We start from the raw sequence: 27,050 nt of genomic DNA, 5'->3' as shown, positions 1-27,050 counted from the left end.
ACTCATTTAGCTGCTCAGTGCACACTAAAGAAACCCTGCAGCCGCTGCCAGGGTAAACATCTGCTGGCTCTTCACGAGGTAAATGCCAGGACAGAAGGAAACAATGCTGGCATGGCTGCAAAGGAGGAAAGCTGCCTAACCAGTTCGGCTTCGGGCTCACTCTACCTTGATCGCCATGGGGCCGGCAATCGTGTCATGCTGAAGATTGTACCTGTGCTTTTGAGCCATGGAGAGCGGACTCTAGACACCTATGCTATACTTGATGACGGTTCAGAGAGGACCATGCTGCTCCCTGCTGCTGCAAAGACTCTTGGTCTGGCAGGCATCCCGGAGGACCTGCCATTACGAACCGTCCACCAAGATATTCAGATGCTTCATGGACATACCGTATCCTTCAGTGTCTCTGCTGCTACCAACCCTGGATCCTACTACAAGATTGATGGAGCGTTTACAGCTGATCGTCTCAACTTAGCTCACCATACCTATCCTATCGACCAGCTGAGAAGGAAGTACAAATACCTGCATGGGATCCCGGTCCCTGCCCTGAAGGAAGCCAAGCCTCTGCTTCTCATTGGTTCAGACCAGCCACACCTGATCACCCCCATAGAATCAGTCCGCCTCGGCCCACCTGGAGGCCCAGTAGCAGTCCACACCCGGCTTGGCTGGACCCTTCAAGGGCCAAGTCTTTTCATGGGGCGGCAGACCCAGCCTGTCCTATCCCTGTATACATCCGCCCAATCAGACGAGTTGCTCAAACATGTGGAGCGGCTCTGGCAGGTGGACGTGGTGCCTTACCAATCCGAGAAAGAGGTCACTCGGTCGAAACAGGATCAGCAGGCTGTGGCCCTGCTCGAGGCAAGAACAACTCGCAGGATGGTCGATGGAGTCTTCAGGTATGCTACACCTCTACTCCGTCACCCACAGATGCCGCCACTGAATGCACCAAAGGAATCAGTCATGCCCATGCTTCGAAGCACAGAAAGGCGCCTGTTAAAGGATCCCAGTCAGGCTGATGCCTACAGGGCAGAAATGCAGAAGCTGATCCAATCAGGAGCCGTGAAGGAAGTTACGCATGAGACTTCGCCCAAGGAGAACTGGTACATACCGCATCATCTTGTCAGTCATAACGGGAAGAATCGCCTGGTGTTTAACTGTTCCCATAAATACCTTGGACAGTCCCTGAACCAGTTCTTGTTGCCTGGCCCTACTCTTGGAGCTTCCCTGCTGGGGGTGCTGGTCAGGTTTCGTGAACACCCGATAGCTGTGAGTGGAGACATCAAGGGGATGTTCCATCAGGTACTGCTCCTCCCTGAAGACTGGCCCCTGTTGAAGTTCCTTTGGCGGGACTTAAAGGTGAATGAACCCCCTAAAATCTTCGAGTGGCAGATCCTGCCATTTGGGACAACTTCAAGCCCCTGCTGCGCCACCTTCGCCCTGCAACATCACGTGATGGAGCACACACAGCCTGACGACAGCCTGAGATTCTCCATCGAGAGGTGTTTCTACGTAGACAACTGCCTACAGAGTGTTGGCTCACTGGAAGAAGCGAGAGATCTGGTGGATCGGCTAAGAGAGTTGCTGAAATCAGCTGGCTTCGAGCTACGTCAGTGGGCTTGTAATGATCCAAGTGTCCTGAGCCATTTGCCTCCAGAAGCTAGATCACAGAGTCTGGATCTGTGGCTAGCCGAGGACAAATCCAACCCGCTAGAGACCACGCTCGGGCTCAGCTGGGACTGGAATTCCGACTCCTTGGGTTATAAGCACAGGCCCGTGTCCTATGAGGTGCCAACCCTCAGAAACATCTATAGAGTCCTAGCCTCACAGTACGACCCTTTGGGCTATCTGTTACCCTTCACCACTCGGGCCAAGCTCCTCCTCAGGCAGTTATGGGATAAGAAGCATGGTTGGGACGACTCGAATCTTCCCTCCACCCTCCTGCAAGCTTGGTCTGACTGGGAGGTGGAGCTTTTTACCTCACCTTACCTTCCCACGTGCCTATGTTCCTGCCAGTGCTAACTTAAAGGGGGCCATTCGTGAGGTGCACATTTTTGGGGATGCTTCTGAGAAAGCTTATGGAGCGGTGTCTTATATGAGGACTGTAGAACAGGATGGGCAAGTTCACCTCACCTTCATCCTAGCTCGCTCCCGGGTAGCCCCCAAACGAGCTCTCTCTATTCCCCGCCTCGAGCTCTGCGGAGCTTTGCTGGCAGCGCAGCTGGCCAGTACCCTGAATAAGGAACTCACCTCAGCGATTGAAAGAACAGTCCTGTGGTCTGATTCGACCACTGTTCTTACCTGGTTGAGCTCACAGTCCTGCCGCTACAAGGTTTTTGTAGGAGCCAGGGTAGCTGAGATACAGGAGTTGACGGAACACTGTACCTGGCGCTACATAGACTCAGAGAGTAATCCAGCGGATGACTTGACGAGAGGGAAGGCTCTGGCCGAGCTCAAAGTGCCTAATCGGTGGTCGAATGGACCCCCCTTTCTGCTCAACAGTCCTGACACATGGCCAGAGAACCCGAGCTCCGAGCCCAGTAATGACGAACTTGAGCTCCGGAAAACAGTCTTCTGTGGAACCTCTATCACCTCCACACCTACCTGTCAGGATGGAATGGCGTGCAAGACTTGGCAGGAGCTCTTGGATGTTACTGTTAAAGAGCTTTGTGGTCAGGGACTCTCGACTGCGCCATCTAGGGCCGAGGACTATCAGAATGCTGAACAGGCCATCCTCCGGCAGGCTCAACAGGAGTCATTTCCTGAGGAGTGCAGATTGCTTTCAGAAAGGAAACCTGTCTCATCCAGAAGCCGCTTGCTTACCCTGGCACCTGAACTGGATACCTCAGTGGGCCTCATCAGAGTAGGGGGTCGGTTGCGACGCCTAGAAGGTCTTGACGGACCTATATTGCATCCGATTGTCTTGGATCCTTCACACCCTTTCACACGCCTGCTCATCCAGAAATATGATGTTGATCTGCATCATCCAGGCCCCAAACGGGTCTTCGCGGAGCTGCGGAGGTCTTACTGGAAGAGAGGCAATTCGCAAGCACCAGCGAACCTGTCCTGAGTGTCAGCGTTGGAGGGCACAACCCTCTGTTCCCAAGATGGCTGACCTTCCAGCTGCTCGGCTTAGACTGTACAAACCAGCCTTTTACTCAACCGGTGTTGACTGTTTCGGGCCTATGTTTGTGAAGGTAGGAAGACGTCATGAGAAACGCTGGGGAATCATTTTCAAGTGTATGACGACGAGGGCGGTACATCTTGATCTCCTAAGTAGCTTAGACGCGGATGCGTTCCTCATGGCCCTGAGGCGATTCATAGCCAGAAGAGGGACACCAGCAGAGTTATGGTCTGACTGTGGGACCAATTTCAAAGGGGGAGAACGAGAACTCAGAGAAGCCTTTGCCAACATGTCAGAGACATTGCAAGGGAGGCTCGCCCGTCAGAAGATCAGATTCCAGTTCAACCCCCCGGCGGCCCCACATTTCGGAGGTGTATGGGAGAGGGAAATCCGTTCAGTGAAGACAGCTCTGCGCACCTGTGTGGGTTCCCAACCTCTTCACGAGGAGGTACTCCGTACAGTTCTGCTGGAGGTTGAATTGATCCTTAACGCAAAGCCCTTAGGCTACGTTTCCACCGACGTAGCCGATGTGGACCTTGTGACACCCAATAGTCTCCTCATGGGGCGGCCTGATGGATCACTACCCCAGGTGGTCTACTCTGAGACAGAGAACCTCAGTTGGCGACGTTGGAGGCACTCACAGATTCTTGCTGATCAGTTCTGGGCAAGATTCATCAGGGAATACTTGCCTGGCTTACAGGCAAGGCAGAAGTGGCAGTCAACTCCTCCTGAACTTCTGGAAAAGGCAGTTATTATGGTTGCAGATCCACAGCTGCCTCGAGCCTTGTGGCCAATAGGCCATGTGATTAAGGTTCATCGTAGTGATGATGGACTTGTCCGATCTGCTGATGTGAACGTTAATGGACGTGTTTACACCAGACCAGTTGCTCGGTTGGTAGTTTTACCTGCCGTGCCATCGGAAGACAGCGATACTAAGCAGAATAGCAAGTCGCCTCCCTCAACTGATTAGGGAGCCTTTTTTCGGGGAGCAAATGTGTAACCACATTTGGGGGCGGCTGTATAAAAGGCTCTGGGATTTTATGTCTATGTTCTGCAATATTGTGTGGGGTGGAGTCGTAGGAAATGACGTAGGCAGAAGTTGGGGGTATCGCGATGCTACTCGAGAAGAGGAGATTTTTCTGTGTTAGTTCTGTTACCTGTAAGCTGTGTTCCTGGTTGCCATCCTTCACGTGATGCTCTGAGTGTTAAGTTCATGACTGGAAGTAAGTTTCCTTAAATATGTTTATTTTCCAATTCTGATGTTGGCCGCGGCTTTAGTTACATTCTACCGCATTGTAGCACCGCATTTTTTCATCTCGTGACTCGAAGCATGTGCCGCCGGCCGCCGCCATTATGTAGTAATTTTATTCGGCCACACGATGGCGCCAAAGTCCTTTGTTTACAGTTAGAGTGGATGTTTCGGCTATGTATGACATTCTCACTGTGTTTAATTGTGTCCTTTCTGTGTTTGGAGCAAGAGATGTAAGATTGGCATAGTTCAAATTATATATGTCCTGTTATGTGTATATTCAGATGGATGTGTTGGTTTATTTCATGTAATCCTTTATATTTATCTTAGTGAAGCTGTTGCTGTATATATTTATATACTCATGGCAACTTGTTTGCTACTACAGACTGCTGGCAACACTGAGCATCTAGGTGGCAATAAAACAGCTGGCGGTGACAATCCAGCAAAGTGGAAGCCTGTTGTCCTCCTTCCTGTATCCTGACCGATACACCATCTTGTTAGCTGCTGAACCTAAAAGAACTAGCCCTCACCAAGTACTCCTCAACAGACAGCCTGGCTTGTTTTTTGTTGTTATGATATGTAATCTGAAATGGTAGTAAATTCCGCTACAAGTGTGGCCGGGGTTGATTTAAATGTTTTATTCAAGTGTTATAGTACTAACTGTAGATGGGATACAGTATGGGATACTGAACGTTATAGGCCCACTAAAAGTAATGAAATAAAGCAAGATAAAAATGATTTTACTGTAAACACATCAACTGCTTCATTATTTTTGGTTTTAAATAAACTTTTTGAAGTGTAACAACAAAGTAATGCAAAAACTGTAACTACAATTAAAATTATTTAACTTAAATAAACAGCGCCGAATTAATATGTTCTCCATATGGAAAATAAACAAAACTCATCAAAGACAGACAGTATTTTTTTTTAAAATCAACAAAGAAAAATAAAAAAAAATACTTGAAACAAGTAAAAACAAACCCCACCCACCCCCTCCCCCAACAACATAGTTTAGAATCAAATACAACACCGAAAAGTGTATAACTAATTAATTCATGCAAATAAATATTAACCATACACATTTTCTATCAAACGCCATGACCTTTGAATTCAGGTATAAAACGTTTTCTCTCAGAAGTTGATTTCAGTGCCGAAACATATTTTTGAAAATGTGACCCAGACTAGTGAGAACCACCGGGATCAAAGTTAAAGCTCAGTTTTACACAAACAAGAAAAAAGGACCTTGAATTGTAAGGTGACCTACCAGTTAAATGAGAAAAATCTAGTAACTAGCTAGCTACTTTGTTATTATAAACTACATTAAACCAGTTGTATGAAAATGATATTCAGACAGGGGTTTTCTTAACATTGTAGACTGCACCGCTGGAGACACGAGCTTAGAGCCTATAGTACAAATCACTACAACAACAGTACTTTGTTTACATAATACTGTGTTTCTGTACACCTTTATACCTTTGATAATATATAAATCATCATTCACGCATGCAAAAAAGAAGAAGAAAAACAAATAATTAAAAATATCTGAAAAGTTAATTGCTCTTTGGGGTCCCTAAGCATTCGCCCGACAGTCTACCAATAGCGGTCTATCGCAAGATGAAGTATGTGGTACAACCGGTCTGTGCGTTTGTCGGGCTGTCAGGCTGCAGTGAAGTTATGACAGTGAAACCGAGTGTTTAAAAAAACAAAGCTTTTTGATTTGATTTTATTAAAACAATTTCATTGTTGTCCGAACATAACATTGACACATGTCTGCACTTTCACGAGCTGGAGATAGAGACCTTTTTGCCGAGGTCTTTATCTCGTCAGACCGCACTCCTCACAGACAGAGACGACCATGAAAATGGCAAATCTGCGGATGCAACACATATAATACGGAGGGTGGAATCATAAACGAAGCTAACCACTTAAGCTGGAACACCGGCCACTTCTCAGTCAGTATGTTTATATTGTACCTCTGCCTGTAAAAGCGCTCAGACGCAGTCGCGTCAACATCTTACGTCATCGAGGTCATGTGACCATGCTTCCATTATGACGTTTGGGGGTTTATTTAGCTAACGGCTCAGCCTGCATTGGCTAATATTGTAGACAGCCATTCCAAAAACAAAACAAAGCCAAGCCCCACGTTTTTGTGTCGATTAGCTGACTGACGTTTTTCAACCGAACTCGTGCAACGTCGCTTCCAGGGGAAAAGCTAGTTAGCACTGTTACCTTCTCGGTAATAGGGGTTACTTAACGTTAGCTAGCTAACTAAATTAACAACAACAGGGAATGGGTTGTCTGTTGCAAGTTGCTTTCACCATATCTGTTATTTTGACTAATCTCATGCCGTAGATGCAGCGTGTTTCCTCAAGCTTGAGTCGTCCTCCATTCCCCACAGTCGCGAGAATTACAAATACAGAAGAGCACATAAACTGGCCAACGCTCTATTTAGAACATTAAGTATGACTGAGTCCAGCGGAATGATTGAAGTCACAGTGAAGACTCTGGACTCACAGAGCAGGATTTACAAAGTCAGAGGCGAGGTAATAGTCTCTGTTTAAAATGCTGATCTAGTTAGACATCCTCACCCTTACTGGTAACTGATTGGTGGGTGCTTATATCTTGTGTGTTTGTATTTTCTCCAGTTGACAGTGAAGCAGTTCAAGGAGCACATAGCGTCCTCGGTGGAGATCCCGGTTGTCAAGCAGAGACTTATCTACCAGGGCAGAGTGCTACAGGATGACAGAACGCTGACTGAATACAGTGAGCAAATGACACCATGTGACCTGTGTATCCAAACATGCACAGTTAGGATGATCTTTGAACACGTGTCTGATTATGGCGTTATTTTTGTGCCATTATTCTGAGCGCACAATGCAAGTACAAGTGTTGCATTTTGAGCGAACAAAATTCACTGCTGCTTGCAAGAAATGTATTTCAGTGTTTGATATGATCCATATACACACACAATAACAGCCCCTCTCGCTCAGTTTTTGCATTTGCTCAAGCACTCAATCTAAAAGTAAATCCTTATTTAAATTTTTTGGCTACTGTTGTCTGATTTGTGTGGGCTTTTGTTTGTTTGTTTGTTTGTTTTTCCCCCACTCATACACTTATTATCTTTTTCAACAAAAATTGCCAAACAGTAACCCATAAATATTTTGGAGCATCTAATGATGTCCATCGCTTTGTTTTCCTTTAGATGTAGATGGTAAGGTCATCCATCTGGTGGAGCGTGCCCCGCCTCAGGCCACTGTATTGTCCTTTGGGGGTGCAGGTGTTTCTACTGATGGGGCAGAGGGTGGAAGCAGTAGCAGCAGCCATGCCTCCTCCCAGGGTGCCCCACATGACCGCAATGGCAACAGCTATGTGATGCTGGGGAGCTTCAACCTACCTGTCAACATGATGGACTCACAGCGGATACAGGTGGGGTCAAGGCCTGCGTGCAGACAAAGAACCCTGTTCATTTTCTTCTGAGGGGAACGGTAAAGGCTTACTTACACTCTTGTGGTAAATATGTGTAGACCCTACCAAGGTGCTGTTGCCAGTATTCGTGCTTGTGCATGGTGCATTATGTGTTAAATACTTTAATACGTGTACTATTGTGTACAGTTACATTTCTAAAGAAATACACTTCAGATTACGACACAGGTTACATTGCAGGGTTTCAGAGGGATTTGCGGTTATGATGTACCTACGGCCTAAATTTAACAAAAATCCATGTAAGGAGCTTTTTGTGGTTTTTTGTTTTGTTTTGCAGATGTCAGTTCAGCAGATGCTGACTGGAGATGGTGAAGCCAGGGTCAGCACTGGTTCGGGGGTAAAGTGTCATTATTCACCAATCATTTCTTTATTCTTTTTTTTGGAAACCCCTTCTACCTCACTCGTCCTGTAAATCTAATATATGTTTGTGCATCTTTAGAGCAATGGCTCAATGGATGTGCAAATCAACTTGGACCGGTCAGTTGAGAGTGAACCCAGGGTGAGGCTGCAGCTCGCTGAGAACCTGCTTAGAGACGCTCACTCTCTAATCCACAGTTTGGAGGTACAGTACATGGACTGTTTTCATATGTACTGTGGGTTTTTATTTGCACTCTCACAGTATTTCTTAGTGTCATAAATTAGTTTTGGTACTGTTCTGTCCCTTTGTTTTTTATGAATAGATTTTTGCCACAACAGCTCTCAGCATACTTTGGGTGATGCAAACAGGAAGTATACTGTAACACTGTTATCAGAGGAGTCAGAGAATCAATTGTGTGTTATGGCTTCTGTTTAGAGTTCTTTTTTTATTTCTAGTCTGAAAATGGATAATATAATACAAAAATGAGGAAGGAAAAACTTTTCAGTACTAAAGTAATCATAGGTCTTACCAAGCATGTTAGTAAGCACCTATTACTCACTGATTTAAGGATTGCAGCCATCACTATCTTGCTGGTATGAAACCAGACCTGATGACTGAACACTGTATTTGACCTCTGACAAATCATTAGCCAATAAGCAACCCATTTAAGTTCTTTTCTGAATCGAATATAAACTGAGAGTAACAAAATTAACTTTAAGTTTAATTCTGTCTGTCCTGAAGCTAGTGACTGAAAATATGAAGTCATCATTAATGTGTTTACTGAGGTGACAAAACAAGGGAGCCAGTGTTTTGTTCCTATGCACTCATATACAACTGGAAGTCTTTTTGCAGACAAGTTGGACCCTGCTGGCCATTGAATAGAATGCAGGTTTAAGGCCCTTCATTGGCTTCACTCTTCAGAACATGTTTCAAAACCTGTCGACCTGTAAACTGAGAGATGAGGCAACTGTGTCTGTAAACGAGATTAAACAAAGAATAAACTTAATGAAATTCAGTGGGCAGATTGTATATGGACAAAAGAAAGCTGACAAAATATGGCATTGACTTGGCCGTACTCTCCAAGGATTCTTTTGAATCAAAAATACTACAACTTCTCTCTTCAGCGACAGTACTATAGTAATAGCCCAGGTTCAGTACCAGGATGTGCGTGCAGTCACTTTTCACTAACTTGTTCTGTTGAGTAGACAATATGCAAATTTAGATGCTGAAAGTTTTCGTAGGATTGCCTGAATACATCTTTAAACAAAAAACTACTGAAATGCTTGTGGGAACAGTGACATGTTTTGTGTTGTAGGGAGTGCCCAGTGCCAGCAGCGCCCATTCAGAAGCAGGGATGCTTCCGTCTTCTTTGTCCCCAACACCATTGTCCTCATCTATAAGAAGGCCTGAAGCACCACAAGTAGTGCTTACCAGCTCACCCCCAGCAGCATCAGCTTCAACCCAAACTGAGAGACCAGCTATCACTGGGCCCAAGTGAGTCAAAATGAATAACTGGTATCTGATCATACGGTTTATACAGTTTGCTGTGTCATGTGCTAAACAGTTTCTAGCTACTGCTGCTACTTGTAACTTCCTAGACAGATTGAGTACTCCAGTGTTTTCTCACAGAATCGTTCATCCTCTGTGATCACTACTATAAGGACTTTATCACAGCCATACAACAGTCTCAAATTAGCAACTAGTTACCTGGCTCTCCACAGGCATCATCATCAGCTGAGTAGACGCATAAGTCAGTACGTGAGCACATCTCTAAAAGGCATTAGAAGGGCTAAAGCACCAGCTGCTCATTGATACGCCAGACATAAATATTCTTCATTGAGAACTCAGTGGGCAGGACCTCAACGCTGGAGGTCAACTCCAAGGCAGTCATTCAAGCCACCGTCAATCCTGAATATACCAAGTAGTGACATAAAATTATCGTATTTTCCGCACTATAAGGCACACTAAAAATCCTTTAATCTTCTCAAAAATCGACAGTGGCTGTGGTTACTGACCTCTAACTGAGTTTATGTGGTACACAGCGCTCAAAAATCTGTCAAAAAATGTTTTAGTACGACTTTGGTGAGCTACGAAGCCGCACCGCTCGATGGATTGTTGGAGCTTTACGGCTGTCGTAGTCAGGAGCGTCGCGGAGTAATCTGGGTCCTAAACTCAAACGAACACTGCAGCATCACTGAGAGTTAAAAACGGTCTAAATTCTTTCATCTTTAATAAAATGATCAGCGTTGCTGCTTTACCAGGTGTAACTATGATGTTTAACATCCAGGCATCCATGAAAACAGAATTTATTAGATTTAACAGAGTTAGAAGTTAACAGGAAGTTAGCTCGCTAGTTTCGCTAGTTACCTAAGCATGATATAGCATGTTTGACTGAGAGATTGCTGAGAAAATTCAAACGTACAGCTCTGCTATCACTTCCAACATAAATGAAGACAGGAAACTAAACAGCAGTGACGTTTGTAGGGTTACTGAAGTTGGGCTAGCTGGTATATAATGATGTGCTACGTGATCGCTAGCGACACAGCAATGTTAGCATAACATAAACAGTGAAGCTGGAGGACGAACACTAACACTTTTCCACTTATAAAAGTTAACGTGAGCGTTCCTGATGGTTAGAGACAAATGCAATTGCATGGCAGGGTGCTGTAAACGGACCAAACTTCAGTCAGGAGAACAACTGAGGTTAGTCATTAATATACTGTAACAACATACATAGAGCATCTACGAGAGAATTCAACATTAATGAATCGATGGTACGGAAGTGGAGGAAGGAAGAAGAATGAGTTGAGTAAAGTTTGACTTATCTGACTGTTTTGTTTCGCCTTATAATCCGGTGCGCCTTAGTGCAGACTCTCAAAGATCATCATGTTATATATCATTTTGTATGTCCTAGCTTCTTTATGCTGTGCAAATGTTGTTTTTCCCCCAAATCACTTTCTAAAAGCACAACAGATTTCAATGGATCCAAACTGACCTATAACACATGTCAAAAATGCCAGTGTTTATTGTAGTGCTGACTCTTCTTTCCCATTGTTTGTCCTCAGCCACCCTAGTCCCGCTGAGTTTGTGGAGGTTCTCTCTGAGGTCAGGAGGGTGGAGGAGCGATTACGTCCCTTCATAGAGAGAACCCACTCAATCCTCGGAGCTGCCACCTCAGCAGACTACAACAACAATGTAAGATGAACGTGTAGTGGCCATAGCAAAATATTCACTCTAGTGTACTTAGGAAGAATACATCTCAAAACTTTGTGACAGGAGCTCTTGCTAAGAAATGCACTGATGGAAGTGACTTCAATAAGGGAAACCAAGAGTTTCTCTGCAGATAAGTAGATACTGTCATGTCAGTGCTTTTTAGTTTAAGCATTAATCATAATTTTATAACTCTTTTCACAGACCCGGGAAAGAGAGGAAGATCAGCGCATTCTTAACCTGGTTGGAGATGCTCTTCGTCTCTTAGGGATCACACTGGTTGTCCTTGGTGACCTACGCTGTAACCTGGGAACCTCTCCTCCACGTCACCTGTATGCGGTTGGCCCCTTGGCTCACTACAACCACCCAGTTCTGCTTCAGGCTAGTCTGCCAGTAGGTTCACACCACACTGATATTTTGGCTACTGTGAAGAACTATTGTGTTAGGATATAGTGTAATAACCGTAACTTTACAAGTGGAACAATTATAACATGCAAGCAATGGATAGTGTTTGAATTGTACCGAGTATAATATCTTTATCTGCCATTGTAAAGGTGTACAGTGGAATTAGATTTTCAGTAGGTGCATACAATTAAGGCACATTTAATTTAATTTAATTTAATTGATTAGGATTGAAAAGGGACCATGTACAATATAAGCATTTTATAAGAGTTTGCTTAGAGCTAATTTGCATATGCAGTCCCTCGGCAGCTTAAAAAGCAAAACGTTACAGAAACCAAAATAAAATGTGTAACATAGTCTCAGGCACATTCACCCCACATCCCTGCATACACAAGAAAAAGCAGGCATTAATGTTTAAAGGTCTATTATTTTTAGTTCTTTAAAGACCTTTACAAAATTATATACAAATATTATTATGGCAGTTTCATTGTAAGTATAAATATCAACCAATCCAGAAAAAACACAAAAGTTATATATTAAGATCATGGAGTGCCTGTCCAGTCTCCAGACCTCCGTCCTATAGAAATATAAACAATTTAGAGAGCTCCTGTATAGATGAGTGGGCTAAAACCCCTCCTGAGATTTGTGCAATCCTGGTGAGCAACTACAAGAAATGTATGTGTATATATATTATTATATAATAATATCCAGAACTTTAGAATGAGGGTTACTGTCACCATGCACTGTCTGATTTTTGAGGTTGAGTTCTTATATAAAGTGTAGAAACAGTGAAATAGTGTCCTTAAAAAATAGATTTTAAGTAACGTCTACGTGTTAATACTAGGGACTCCTTTTTAAACCTAAAGGGTAGACATAATATTTGGACATGATATAATGAAAGTGTTACATTATTTTTCAGGATAATATGAGGGAGGTGCAACTTTGCTTATATTTCCTTAGTGTCAGCGCTGTGTTATCTGGTACCTCTCAGTGGTTGGTTTCATTACTCATAAAAAATTACCTATTACTTGCACAGCACAGGAAGCAACAAAATCATTGATTGATTAGTAACTTTAATGCATTAGATTATTGCAATGTAAACTAATAGTGTGCAGATTTGCGCGATTAAGCAGTGTTTGGACCTGAAAATGCAAATGTCAACATTTGTTTACGAAGGAGAAGGAATATATCAGAGGGCCTCAGGCAGTGTCACTTGTAAATTCTTACCCTACCTTTGTCACAGACCATGAAATAAATTTTCCCTCCAGATGCATTTAGGGACAACAGTAACCATGACGTCTAATGGTAGACAAGCAACTGATGGACAGCAACAAACCTTTCAGGGCACTGACCAATCAGATCAGCAGGCTACAGGCCAGACTCTGCCTCTTCAGGCAAATGGGACCAATCGAGGAGGACCTAGGGTGATCCGGATCACACATCAGACGATGGAGCCTGTAGTCATGATGCAGATGAACATTGATGGTACGTGTGCTCCAGTTCCTTCATAGAACTGACTGTACACATGAAGTTCTGCGACTCGTCTGATGCCAGTATTTTATACACGACACTGCTCTAAAACAGAGGTTGAACTCTTTCTGTGGTTGTTTACTGTATTCATTTGTTTATTTGGATAAATAGGTCTTATCTAATTAAATCAAACAATTACAGTAATCTGCAAACGTTATTTTCAGATGGGTCACAATTTTATTATTGTGGATCATTTAGAAATCTGTCATGTCTCACTACAGGGTTGATCTATTGATCTTCTAATGGCTGCTTTCATTAGCTGAAATGAGTGTGTGCACATTACATTTGAAACAGCTACTGCGTACTCTGTGGTTATTTTTGATGAGTGTATCAGTTCCCCTGCTGTGAAGCTGAAAGAGTTGTGATGTTGTTGAATAGGTGAATCGGCTGCAGGGTCTCAGATACCAGGACAACCAAATGCCGCAGCTTCTCAACAACCTGGTGAGTGAAACATCAACAATTATTTTCTTGGCAAATGAATGTTGATTTCATTGAGTGAGTTGTTGCTTAAACAGTGCAGTATAGATTAGAGATGGACCGATCCGATATTACGTATCGGTATCGCTCCGATACTGACCTAAATGACTGGATCAGATATCGGAGAGAAATAAAAAAATTTAATCCGATCCATTAAATATCAAAACAGCACCTCACAAAACTTGCGACATGGCGTAACTCGGCTCATAACCGTAGCACGTCGGAGCAGTGTGCATCACGTCATAGAGCGGCTGTGGCGTGCGAGACCTGTTGGCGGTCTGGTTGAGTATTTGTAGCCTCGCTACCAAACCGGCATTTCATCTCCGACAAAGTTATCCAAGAGAGAAGTAAAGCAAGTGTGTCAGTTCATCTCTGAATGTTTGTGAAGCATTCCTGCGTTAAGCTTAACAACCATATATGGAGCGACTGCCTCTTCTCGCTGCTACTTCAATCGTGAAACTGATCAATGATCAGCTGATCGGCTTTTCTGTCGCGAGTCTCTCTTGTTTGTTTTTGGCCCACTTCGCGCCAGAAAGATGAAACCAGCTGCTGAACAACAGCAGCTGGTTTAAGCTTAAACTGTCGTTAGAATTTATTTAATATTACTTTCTACTCGAGGATCTTTTTCTACGCAGCTGACGGCTGGTAACTGTGCAGGGGCGGATCTAGCAAAGTTTAGCCAGGGGGGCCGATAGGGCATGAACAGTGAAAAGGGGCACAAAGACATACTTTTCTTTCTTATTCTCAGTTAAAATGTCGAGCTTTTAATAAATAATTATCTGACTCTTACACCCAAAGTTTTAATCTGATGTAAAATGTATAGAAGTCCATTATTGTATATAGTAACTGTTAAGTCTAATATACCCTAGTAAGCTATAGTACTTCTTCCATCTGTGCAGTCTGCAGTTCTGTTGAAGAAAGATGTTGAATCTATTTAATATTTCTTGAAAAATAATTTATTTCTGTGCATTTTTTTTCACACTGCATCAAATTAAAGTTGATTACGTCGATTAAGCATCATGAGGTGGAGCGTGAGGGGTGGTTCCCTATTTTTTTTTTTTTTTGCTGGGAGTTTTAGAGCCCTGTTAGTTAGGCTGCTTACTCTTTAAAATACCAGAATAAGGAGGATGGAGCAGGTTTAAGTTTGTTAGATTGATCAGTTTCGCTGAACTATGAAATATTTTGGGTGCAGTGTATGTTTTGCATACAGGTATAACAGAATAGCTTTAGTGGGGGTTTTTTGTAACTTGAGTATGAACTTATACAAAAAGCAGCAAGGTATTAAAAAACACTTTTATTGATTAAAACACACTATATCGGATTCATATCGGTATCGGCAGATATCCAAATTTATGATATCGGTATCGGACATAAAAAAGTGGTATCGTGCCATCTCTAGTATAGATGCCCCCCCCCCCCCCCTTTTAACACCTTGGGCCATGTGGACTTCAAGTGCACTCACCCAATTAAGTTTAGTCCTCTCCCTGTTCTCAGGCACAACACCTGCCCACTTCACAGAATTACCTCCTGAGTTCATGCAGGCAATTGTGCACCAGTTTTCTCACCAACCCACTGCCATGGCTGCTGCACCCTCAGCAGCCCACCCAGTGCACATGATTTCTGGCTCTGACTCAACACCCAGTGCACAGACAGCTGCTTCACCGCTGCTCCCCAACACCCCTGTACAGGGTAGGGTAGTCATCACCAGGCCATCCTTGTCCACCCACATCACCCAGCCAGTGGGAAATACCATCAACCTGAGGGCTACAGGTGGCCAGCAGCCAGGACAGGTAACCCACCACAGAGTGTGAGGAGATACAGGTTGAACATCACAAACATAATCTACTTAAAAAGTGACACACAAATGATTTGATTATCGACTGTCAGCTAATTTTACAACCTTCCGATACATCTTACAACGCACTGAATTATGTAGAATAACTGTTGTGCAGTAAACGTATATTCACTGGTATGGCTCTGCACACTTCGCCTTTTTGTAAACAGGGCACGGCACTGGGTCCCTCCTCTCTCACCCAGATGATCAGTGGTCTGGTTGGACAGCTTCTGATGCTGGAGCAGCCAGGTCAGTGTCATTATGTCACTTCCTGTTCCTGTTACAATGCAGAGTGGTGTTTTTGTGTAGCTCATCTGTGTAGCCAGTTAAATTAAAAGCTTATGGATAATGTCTTATATTAAAAGTGTAATCATCACATGCTTTATCCAAAGCACACTCTTACTCAATTCACCTGCTAGTTATTTCCACAGTATTCATTCACTGTGACTTTAGAGATTCACTAGGTTACCTTAGCGTATAGCTGACTGACTAGCAGCATGGCGTCTTCAGCTGTCCTTCCTGCACTTTGTCAGATGGTTTATTAATCCTGAGCATCCTTTATTAAAAACAATACTTGTAATAAATGTAGCCTGTTTACACCTCTGGAGGCCAGGATAACTGAATCGGAGACCTGGCTTCACACCCTTGGAAAAACCAGTAAAAAAAAAAAGTAGGAGGACATATAAACGGTGTCTCTACAACAAATGGTATGAAGACTAGTTAGGAGAGCAATAAACATAATATTAATATTGACTTTTATCAGTATTGGCCTCAAAAATGTAATATTCTTTTTTCATGTTTTTTTTAACTCTCTAGGTGATCCTTCAGCGAACTCTCAGTCCTCCCTGTCTGCCTCTTCCATGTTTGTTTCCAGCACTGCTTCTCCCCCCTTTCCCTCAGCTAATACATCTGGACAGACATCCACCCGCACCACAAGTACTACCTCAGTCGGTCAGCCAGCAGAGACCAGCCCAGAGGGAAACATGGCTCAGCTCTTGGGATCTCTACTGGGAGCAGCAGGGTTGGGTGGTCCTGCCTCTGGATTGGCTCCATCCATCACTGTGACATTACCAGGGGTTCCTGGCTTCTTCCAGAGCATGTCAGACTTGGCACCAGTGAGTTCAGATAAAATGACAGAAAACCTGAATTAAACATTTCTGAACCTTAATATAAAGACTGTTTGTACCAGTCAATGAGCAACAGGTGTTGTTTCCGCACAGCCACCTGCCCCTGGCCCCAGGGCCTCACTTCTTCATCAGTCCATTGGTCCTGCTCCCTCTCAGACCGGCAGCAGCCCAGCCGGAGACTCTCTGAGCCCAGATTTATTCTCTGGCATTATGCAGGGAGTGCTGTCCACCATGATGAGCTCTTTTGGGGCACAGCAGGGCAATGGAGAAAGCATTGCCCAGTTCATCCAGAGGCTGTCCCAGACCAATAACCTGTTTGCTCCTGGCTCTGGGGATGCCGTGGGTGAGTCCTTGAATGAAGATATTGTGCCTAACAAGTTCTTGCAGTTCACACTAATCACCATGGTTGTTATCTCATGGTAGGGTTCTTTGGGGACCTGCTCTCCCTGGTGTGTCAGAGTTTCTCTATGGTGGATATGGTGCTGTTGCTTCATGGGAACGCCCAGCCTCTGAGACGCATCCGGCCTCAGCTCACAGACTTCTTCACTGAACACTATCTCCAGGAGCAAGAACCCACTGATGCCAACATAGCTGTGAGTACTATGTAGAGTTAATGTAATGGCATCAGTGCCGTCCTTATTGGGACAGTGCTGCTGTTCCTCTCCTATACAGGGAAAACTTAAATCATGATCTCATGTGCATTTCACACAGCTTGTATTTTAATCAGTGTAACTGAAAGAATCTTTAGTTGCAACCCTAATTATCACTCATGAAAGATCCACTGTGCTCAATCTATGTAAAATATATTATAAAAAATAGCAGTGGCTAGTAATAAGCAAGAAAGTAGTTTTCAAAATGTTTTAATACAAATTCCACATTAACAAAGGTAATACCATAAAATTAAAATCGAATGGAAAAATGTAACATTATTCTCCCTCCAGGCAGCAGCTGAGGACCTCATCAATGGACTTGAGGATTACATAGCTGAGAGCTTTGTAAGGACAATGTCTGTCACACACAAACATAGTAACATGGACTCTTAATTTCCTGTGACATGTGCACATAAGTGAGCGCTGTGTATTGCATCTAGGCCACAGTGACAGTGCGCGAGGGAGTGGACATAATTCAGACCAACCTGTCTTTCTTCAGACAGCAGTTCACGCAAATGGCCACACATATCCTTCGCTGCCACGGTAAGTTCACTTTGATTGCAAGAAGGAAACGGTTGGGAAAAGAGGGCATTAAGAACTGCTTACATGGAACATGGAAGGTTTGAGCTAAAACCCTTTTCAGGCATGCTATATGTGGCATTGAGTGTGTTAATGGCTTAAAGCTGGGGGTCAATTTGTTGTGGATTATGGAATAACTTCAGTTTTATTTCAACCTTTGATGTTTGATCTAGTTGCTCAAATATATCACTCCAAAGAGGGGCATCGGTTCACGACAGTATTTTCTTATCTTAGTATTTTGTGTAGCCAGAATCCTGCACTGATGGTTTTATATTTGGGTTTTTTGTTTTTTTCACATCGCAGATCACATGTTTGGCCCCCGCCTGCTGTTGCTGTGTACTCACAGCCTGTTTGAGTGTCTGGCTCTAAACCTGTATTGCCTGGGAGGAGAACACAGATCTCTGACTGCTGTTATCAACCAACACATTGTTTGTATACATCTTCAGTAACGCATCATCATGTGCTTTGCTGATGGCACAGATTGGCAGCTGCCTATTACTGTGTATTTCTGTGTTTGTGCAGAGGAGGATGTCTGCAGACGTCAATCCCAGTCTGGTCAACTGGCTGACCAACATGATGTCTATGAGGCTGCACATCATTCTGGAGCATAACCCAGTTACTGAGGACCAAATCCAACACTACGTTATCCATTTACAGGTAATTAACAGAAACAGTGTAGAACAGATTTTTTGTCCCTAATCAGGCTGCTACTAAAACCACATTATCTATGTAGATATGTTTTGCCAACGCAAGTAATACAGACACAGTCAGGACCCAACATAGCTGAAAAAGTAAGGGTCATGATCAAACATAAATTTGAATGTATTCCAATTTGACTGTGTCTACAATACGACCCTGTTCCAACAGCAGACTTAACTACGTTCAAATCTGTCATTTGAGTCATTAGAGTCAGATTTAGTTACATTTCCTGAAATGTTATTTCAGGAGGAGTTGAACCAGAGGACGGAGACTGAGGTGGAGCAGCCATCAGAGCGTGTAAGTGTGGAGGTGAGTTTTTACTTATTTTTGTTCTTTTCTAACTTCAGCGAGTCTGACTGCTTCTTAGTGGATCCGTTTGATGTATCTTGCTCTTTCAGCACGTTCTGACTTCAGTCAGTATGTACCCATCAGCCTGTAAGCCCATCTCTTTCTCCTGAGGATGTAGGTCTCTAAGATAACCGTATGGTTATTGATTTGCATTCTAAAGATGGTGTAACTGTAACAGCAGCAACTAATGACAGTAGAAAGAAAAAATCAGGCTCTGATACACAAACTGCTCATTAGTTTTAGGCTTGGTTTGACTTTGCACATGACAAGAATAGAAATGTAGAATATCACCCTATTTATAATTTTAGATGTTTTTTTCTGTAATAAAAATGACAGAAAATGAAAGGGTTCCCATTACTGTCAAATTGCCATTACTTCCACTACACCAAGATGGGCACACTTCTTTTTATTTCAGTTAGCTGGACATTATATGAGTTCAGTCATAAAATATAACAAAGATTCAGGTGGAGTACGTGACATTTTGTACTTGTGAAACTGTCAAAATTAGAGTCTGTATAAGTAACTGAAAAATGATCTTGTATTTTAATCTGAATTAGTATAATATTTTTTATTAGTGTTTAAATCAGCCGTTATGCTTTCTCTCTGTTGGGGCTAGGCACTCTAGCCATATGCAGTGCAGTTTGTATCTTACAAATGTACTTCAGTCCAATGGAATGACATGAAAGGCTCATGTGCTCACTACGGCTGCAACTACAGATTATTTTGGTGGTCGACTAATCTGCCAATTTTTATTCGATTAGCCAATTAGTCAGCATTTAACTCAGTAACTCTTATTGCTGCTTCCTGTGGGCAAACCTCCTATTCTAGGCTTCAATACCTCACCTGCTCAGGTCTGCTCACCTGTGAATATCACCCTGTTGTCTCGTCACGCAACAAATTATAATAATGACCCTGGAAACATGTGAATGTGAAAATAATCAAATGTATTTTTAACATTACTCAGCAGGACCATCAGAATAAAAACCAAATTAAAAAATATAAAAAAAAATAAATGAATTAAATATAAGTGATACAAAATAAAGGGAGAGTAGTATGTAAACAAAAACATGATGTGCAAACGAAACTAAAATGGCTTCTGTCCACAAGTTCAAATAAAGCTTCAAATGAAGTCAAAAATATTCCTTTTTTTTCAGTCCAGAATAACAAGTTTCCAACATTTACAGATGATTGCAGTGGGACGTGCTCTGGAGTGAGCCTTGCGCTCATCTTTGAGATGATGTTCCCAGCTGCTGGTAACCTCGCTAAAGATGCTCTCTGTCTGTCTTCAGCCATTCAGAGGTGCATGAGCCTCTTAACAGGACAAACTCATCCATACACCTGAGTTTTCATGGGCAAAGACTGTTACTAATCATAATCAAAAAACAGGAGACCGTGTAGCTACTCCTTTTTGATTGGCATTTTCACTCATTAGCTAACAAAACTGAAATGGTGTTTGCCTAGCAAGCGTCATCCTAAGAAGTTTCCCACAGGTAAGCTCACAGAAACAGTGCAAACATGAACTTAAACACGGTGTCAGCGCGATGCACTAACTGAACTTTCTAAACAGAGTCGACGTCACAGCTCCAGGGTGCCGCGTTTTCAGTGCTCATGCGCTGCAGTAGTGCTGTCGTGGATGGAAGCTGTCCACAGTCTGCACTTAACTTTGTTTGTTTTCTCGTTAATGCTTTCAAATCTCAGTTTCCATGTTGCCGTTCGTTCTTCTTCGTTAGTATTGAGCACAGTCTTGGCAGACGATATAGGCGATACTGCCCCATAGCTTCCTGGAGTGTATTGCAGTTACCAAATCACATTTACGAGGTATCAGTATATGACGCGTCGAAAATAAAATTCCGCGTTCACACATTTTTGTAGTTGACGTCATCGATTATGTCGACGAATCGTTGCAGTCCTAGTGCTCACTTCACCTCTCGGTCAGATGGAGGACAGTTCGTCTCCAGCTGCAGCCACTACAGCAGAGGAGGCCATGGTTTCCACTGGAGAGGGAGAAGCACCTGCACCTGGTTTATCTGTGGATGGTTCATCTCAGTGCTCCTCTGGGCCCCGAGCAGGACACGACGAAGTGGCTCCTGAAATGGAGCCATGGGCAGCAGCTGTTCCACCTGTAAGGATGAGGTTTTGTTCTGTTTTTGTTTTCTTACAGTTTATGCTTATGCTATTCCTGCACAGGTCATTAACAAACCTCAGAAATGGGACCACAGTCTTATCTAATAAGACTTATAAGACTTATCTTTGTCCTTAATGGGCAGGATTAACTCTGTAAAGATGATGCTATTCCAAAATTTCTATATGTATTTCAATGCCTTCCCATCATGATTCCCAAATCCTTTTTTAAATCTCTGGATTCCTTAATCACTTCATTCATTTCGAATGGTAAACATTCAGAATTGAGGAAAGCTCTTCTTCAAAGACGCAGGCTGGTGGGAGGCTTAGCACTTCCTGATTTCCAATACTACTATTGGGCTGCAAATATCAGGTGTATGCTGTCTTGGCGACACTACCATCTTGGCAAATAACACCAGGATCCTTTTCTATGTAGCTGACAGCTGGTAACTGTGCAGGGGCGGGTCTAGCAAAGTGTTGCCAGGGGGCAGGTAGGGCATTAACAGGGAGAGGGGGCACAAAGACGTACTTTCTTATTCTCATTTAAAATTTCTAGTTTTTAAAATAAATAATTATCTGAATCTTACAACCAGTTTTTTTCTGATGTAAAATGTATAGAAATCATAAATATACCAACAAGTTTTTTAAATGTATTTATTTACCGAATTTCCCGGAGGAACCCACCCGAGGGATTAATAAAATTTCATTTAATCCAATCTAATCTAAGACAGTGTACATCACCTTGACACCTCTGTGTTTGTTTTCATTCAAAGGCTTTATGGCTTTAATACCTGGGGGGCCGGTCTCTAGTCAAAATGCCTGGGCTGTATTTTTTGTCCCAGTCCAGCCCTGGGCACGACACACAGTGAATTAATTTGAGAAGGTGCATAAAAAAATAAATGGCCGGGCCAGCGGTGCACATCGCAGATCAGCTCGCATAGACACATTAGTTGTGCCTCTTCTTAATGACGGTATCTTAGCTAACAACCCCAACTACCAGATTCAACTTGCAATTTGCTAAAAATCACTTTACCTCCCGGTCAGAGGGACGCTGCTAGCTGGCGTTTTTTTTTCCAAGCAATGTTGAAATTTTCACATTCCGACACTTCAAAAGCTTCAGGATCCGTCCGCTCAGCGCAGCATCAGCACCGCGGAAATACTCGGATACATCCGTAGACTCAAGACACAGTGCGTTCTCGGGACTTTCAGGTGTTTGGACCAATGTTTTCTTTTCTGATCAAACCAGAAGCTTTAATGAGCAGCTGGATTTGTCTCACATTAAATGGCTGAGTTAATGCCAGTTAATGCAACATCGAAATGCAGCTGATTGAAATGAAAAGCTCGAGTCTGTGGGGGTCAAAGTTTGCAGAACTACGAACGCAGCTGGAATCCACAGCTGTGCGTGTTCATGGAGCTGCATTTTCACCTGCTGGACGTCACTACCTGACAAGGTTAACTGTCCTCAGAACATTGCAGAGGCCTTATTGACAGTATTTGGCTCTACATATCTGTGTGAGCAGATTTTCTCTCAGGTAGCCTCTGAATGCTGGACACTGGGAGACCTGTGTCTCTGAGTGGGAGACCAGAGATCACATTAACATGTGTAGCCCTGTATTAACAAACATGCCATATTGGCCCAGTTTATTTTTCTTATCATTGTTGTGAGGAGACCATAAATAGCATTTGTATTTTCTGTTGTTCAGTTCATTTGCTGTTATGGATAAAAAGTCTTTTTTTGTTTCAATATAGCTGAAAACTATTCGCTGACAGCTGCCAACATCTACGAACAAATATAATCCTATAAAGTGGCTCTATATAGTGTGTAACTGTTCATATAGAGCGTTATTCAATTTATTGCTAATATGGCACACTGACCTCTGAGGAAATTTTAGATGGCACTCGTCATCAGAAAGGTTGCCGACCCCTGGTCTAAACTCTTTTGCAAACTTATATGTAAATGGACAATTTGCTTGTCATTTGCTTTGGCATTGCCACTGCTCAGTTTTTACAGGTCTGACACTATGACAGCACAATTCTCCCAAAACCTCCAGACAGTCCTGTAGACAATTCTTTAATGGTCAAACCAGCCTCTAGGAGCGCAATATCAGTTCTGTAAAATTGAATTTCAAATGTTCAATGTTCTTCAGTAGCTGCTATCCAATCTAAATGGAACAAATCTTAACTTTCATATCACACATAAACTGTGGGATTCTGTCCTTGGCCAAGTGCACAATAAGCACACACTGGTCCAGGGCTAAGTTGGTATATTGGCCTGTAGAAGGTGTAGGGGTGCTCCTGGTGCATTACTTCATGTGTACTGGTCCTGTCCTTCACTGGAACTCTGTTTTCCAAACTATGTGTGAAGTCCTGCGGCATCAAATTAAACTAGATCCGCTCTGTGCTGTTTTTGGTGCGGCCCAGAACAAATAGAAAGAATCTTCTCCCCCCTCGCGCGGCAGTTGGTAAAAGATATAATGTCCTGTATGGATTTAGAAAAAAGTAGACAGTTTGTGGATAAAAAAAAAGAAATTTTATAAATTGTGGTCCCCTTCTCTGGACTTCTTTGAAAGGCTCATGACTATTGTCTCTGAGTAGCCCACAGATTAACACCCCCCCCCCAAACCTTATTTTCTGGGTATCTTGTGTAGTTGGGCAGCTGCCAGTAATGCCAGTGCTGTTTAATGTTTAATATCCTGAACTATTCTCTATTGTACGTTGCACTGAAGCTTTGTCTAATAGTAAGAATCAGAGCAGGAAAAAGCGATCCATTCTCAGTCCCCTGAAGTTTAAACATGGATGGTAAGCTAATTTATTTTAATGAAACCACACTGTTTAAAAAATGAGTGACAGTCACCATAGTTACAGAATTTATTTGCCTTAGCATTTGTTTTCTCCAGCATGGTCTTCATGAAGGCATCTGTGGCAGCTTGTTATTGTTAGGAAATGTAGATAAGCAGTTGTGTGTATTCTGACATCCAGGGAAACGTTGTTGGAGGGCAAAGCCCTCTACAAATCTGTGATTTTCTTTTACACAGATTTTTAGCTACATACATGAGCAAAGTGACCATCACTTACAGTTGTGCAATAATACATTGGTCAGGAATGGGTTCCTATCATCAGACGTGACATGCTGTCCCAGAGGAAGATCAAAGCCCAGCCCCCGCTGTCTGATGCGTACCTGCATGGGATGCCTGCTAAGAGAAGGAAGGTGAGAACTGCTGTTCCAAACTCACTGAACAGAAAAGTCTGATTGTGTCACAGATCCCTTCCTCACTGTTGTCAGCCTTAGCTCTAACAAAAAGACTGCATTCTCTCACCTGCATATGAAGGTAGAACTGCAGGTTTTTTGATAATGAAAAAGGCTGTTGGGCAGAGAAGGATGACGTTAGTGTTTCTACCCTTAGACGAGCCAGTGTGAAGGACCGCACCTGTCCCTGTCGGACGCAGTTAGTCGAGCTGCTCGTGCTGTGGGAGTCCTGCCTGTCTCTTCCCCAAACAGCCTGCAGGTAGAGCTGGAGAGCCCAGAGATACAGGACGCTTATGCCAAACAGGTAATCAGCTGCTGCAAATGATGTAGTATGATGTGAGATCCCTTGATTACTTAATTACTCCTGTTTATTGTTATTCATCCAAAATTGAGTATTGATTGTTGACATATCCTGTTTTGCAGTGTATCATACACTACACTAAAGTAAGCCCTGTACAAACAAGCAAATATTAAACAAAGGTTAAATATTAAACAAAGGTTAAGGTCCCATCCAGCAATTCAAGAAAGGTTTCCAAGCCTCTTGAAAGGTGGGGACATCTCCCTTTACTACACCAAAATCCATTCAAGTTTAGCAGCATCTCACTAAGCCACCTTTTAAAACAGGGAGGTGATGCCGATTTCCATTCTGTCAGAGCTGGTCTTCCATGGGACAGGAGTGATCCGGTTTCATCAACGCCAAATAACAGTGCAGATGAATGGCTGTACTATACTGTTTGGAAATGAATAGGGTAAATGGCCAGGCCCTCCTCCCAAAGCTCATCTCAGTTCATTGGACTGGGTTTACTAAGATAATTTGCTGTAACTAGTGTAGTGAAAACTTGGATACTAAATGTTTAGAAGTTTGTTGCGCCAATAAGAGATCATACAAAGTTTGACTTTTCAAGGACATTCCCATACAAAATGATCTTGGCTTGAAAAGATGGTAGGTTGTTATTGTGAAGTGAACAGAAATGTTTCTCAGAGAGTATTTTGCATTTAATTTAGGGTCTTCAGAGAGTTTCTAAAAATGAAGTTGTCACCGGCAGATGTATGAGGAAACAACGTCATCATCAGGATGTATTAGCTTTAGCTTTATTAACAGCCAAATAAAAAACATCAAAATAAAAAACAGAAAACCCAGGCTCCCACTTTTAGTGGTTTTCTGTAAATGACCTTCAGAAGAGTGAGGAGGTCCATTACCCCATTCAAAGGAAAGAGTGAGAGAACCCAACTTTATCTACCAGTATTGTTTTTTATAAATGGGTAAGTTCCAAAAGAGATACGAACTCCGTGGCAGTACCAGCAGCCCTGGAATACAGATCTTGTACTTCACTGTTCTGAGTTAGGTTTGTGTGCGAGCTGCTGTTTCTGTCTGTATCCTCCTGCCAGGTAAAGTGTGACATCACACAACGAGTGAGAGACGATCCAGACTTTACCGGCCAGAGATTCCCCAACACACATCGAGCTTTCTCTGTAGAAGACTCCTAGTGCCAGTCAAACAGCTTGTGCCACAGAGGAGCAGGATGGGGCGATGAAACCTACCCTGCAGCGTGAGACCCTGATACATGTAATGTGGCATAAGCAAGGAAGACAGCTGCTGACTTCACTTCCTCCTCTCTTCTGTGTCATGGAGACGCACGCCGCTGTAGTTTGGTTAGAATGGGAAAGTCTGCAGACTCTTGCTAAAACACCCCACCTCCAACACCTCTGAGAAGGACCTGACAGAAGGACCTGACATCAGTGCAGAAGCAAACAGATCTACAGGATCTAGCTTAATGTCAGGATATGGTATGCAGTTTCTAATCAGTGGGCAGTCATACCAAAGTTTGAGATATTATTAGTATATTACTGTATATTAGTTAGTGGTGGTGTCACTGCTAGGAAAGAACAGAGTCAGAATGTTCAGAGAATAAAGTTTCATTAATCTGTGACACAGATGCACAATGAGAGTGAACGTGTAATCTGACAGTGTAAAAAAATGTCCGAATTATAAGCCAGCGTGCTTAATATTAGGAGGAAAAGTGTTCTAGTGTTGTTAAGGACAAAAATATTTTATGAGATAAAGTGTATTTATTGTTATAGTAAACAGTGATGGTGAAAAAAACATAGGTGAGCACTAATCTATGCTAAAAAATGATCTTCTTAAACTACTCTGCTGTCAAACAGCAGCGGTCCTGATACACTGTAATACTGAGCAGTACTGTGTTATAAATACATAGTAGCATAGAGCTTTGTCAGTTGCACTTTACCATATAAAGTCGTGATTGTCGTTAGTGTTTCCATGATATCCGCTTTATATTATTTTCACATCTTATTGATTTCAGTGAATCACAGACTTGCACATTTTAAATTTTGGGGTATTTTAGAGCATTACGTGTAATTGACTCTTGTTGAGTAATACAGGATACAGCCCCATCGGTGATATTTGTCAGCTTTGTCAAACTGAACTGTTACTACCTGCTTGATAACATCATGATCATAAATCCACTTTTAAATCAGTGTTTGTCAATTTTTAGTATTTATCCATCTGGATGATTGGCTTCAAATGTCTTTCTGCTTGTGGTCTCTGACAGTGGACCCATCTGTGTTTGTCCTGCTAGACCAGAGTGTCGTGTTCG

General features: G+C 42.9%; 1 protein-coding gene across 8 annotated transcripts; it reads left to right on the top strand.

Annotated features, from left to right (window-relative positions):
• The first annotated feature begins 5,605 nt into the window (after positions 1-5,605).
• Positions 5,606-26,930, top strand: bag6l (BCL2 associated athanogene 6, like). Of its 8 annotated transcripts, none has more exons than XM_082521157.1 (25): positions 5,606-5,622; positions 6,720-6,910; positions 7,013-7,130; positions 7,570-7,793; positions 8,128-8,187; positions 8,290-8,412; positions 9,524-9,702; positions 11,274-11,403; positions 11,623-11,811; positions 13,089-13,305; positions 13,729-13,791; positions 15,322-15,617; positions 15,832-15,910; positions 16,478-16,776; positions 16,882-17,131; positions 17,212-17,381; positions 17,730-17,783; positions 17,879-17,981; positions 18,321-18,445; positions 18,540-18,674; positions 18,963-19,025; positions 21,001-21,186; positions 24,286-24,393; positions 24,590-24,736; positions 25,822-26,930. In XM_082521157.1, the coding sequence occupies exons 2-25, from the start codon at positions 6,830-6,832 to the stop codon at positions 25,918-25,920; spliced, it is 3,498 nt and encodes a 1,165-aa protein (XP_082377283.1). In that variant the 5' UTR covers positions 5,606-5,622; positions 6,720-6,829; the 3' UTR covers positions 25,921-26,930. The 8 variants fall into 8 exon arrangements, with proteins under 8 accessions (XP_082377283.1, XP_082377282.1, XP_082377281.1 ...); XM_082521156.1 differs by lacking the exon at positions 5,606-5,622 and adding an exon at positions 6,189-6,323; XM_082521155.1 differs by lacking the exon at positions 5,606-5,622 and adding an exon at positions 6,395-6,603.
• Positions 26,931-27,050: the final 120 nt, after the last annotated feature.

The sequence above is a fragment of the Aulonocara stuartgranti genome (assembly GCF_965226115.1).
Source record: "Aulonocara stuartgranti genome assembly, chromosome: 22".
NCBI classification, from domain to species: Eukaryota; Metazoa; Chordata; class Actinopteri; order Cichliformes; family Cichlidae; genus Aulonocara; species Aulonocara stuartgranti.
This window is presented reverse-complemented; position numbering and strand designations above follow the sequence as displayed.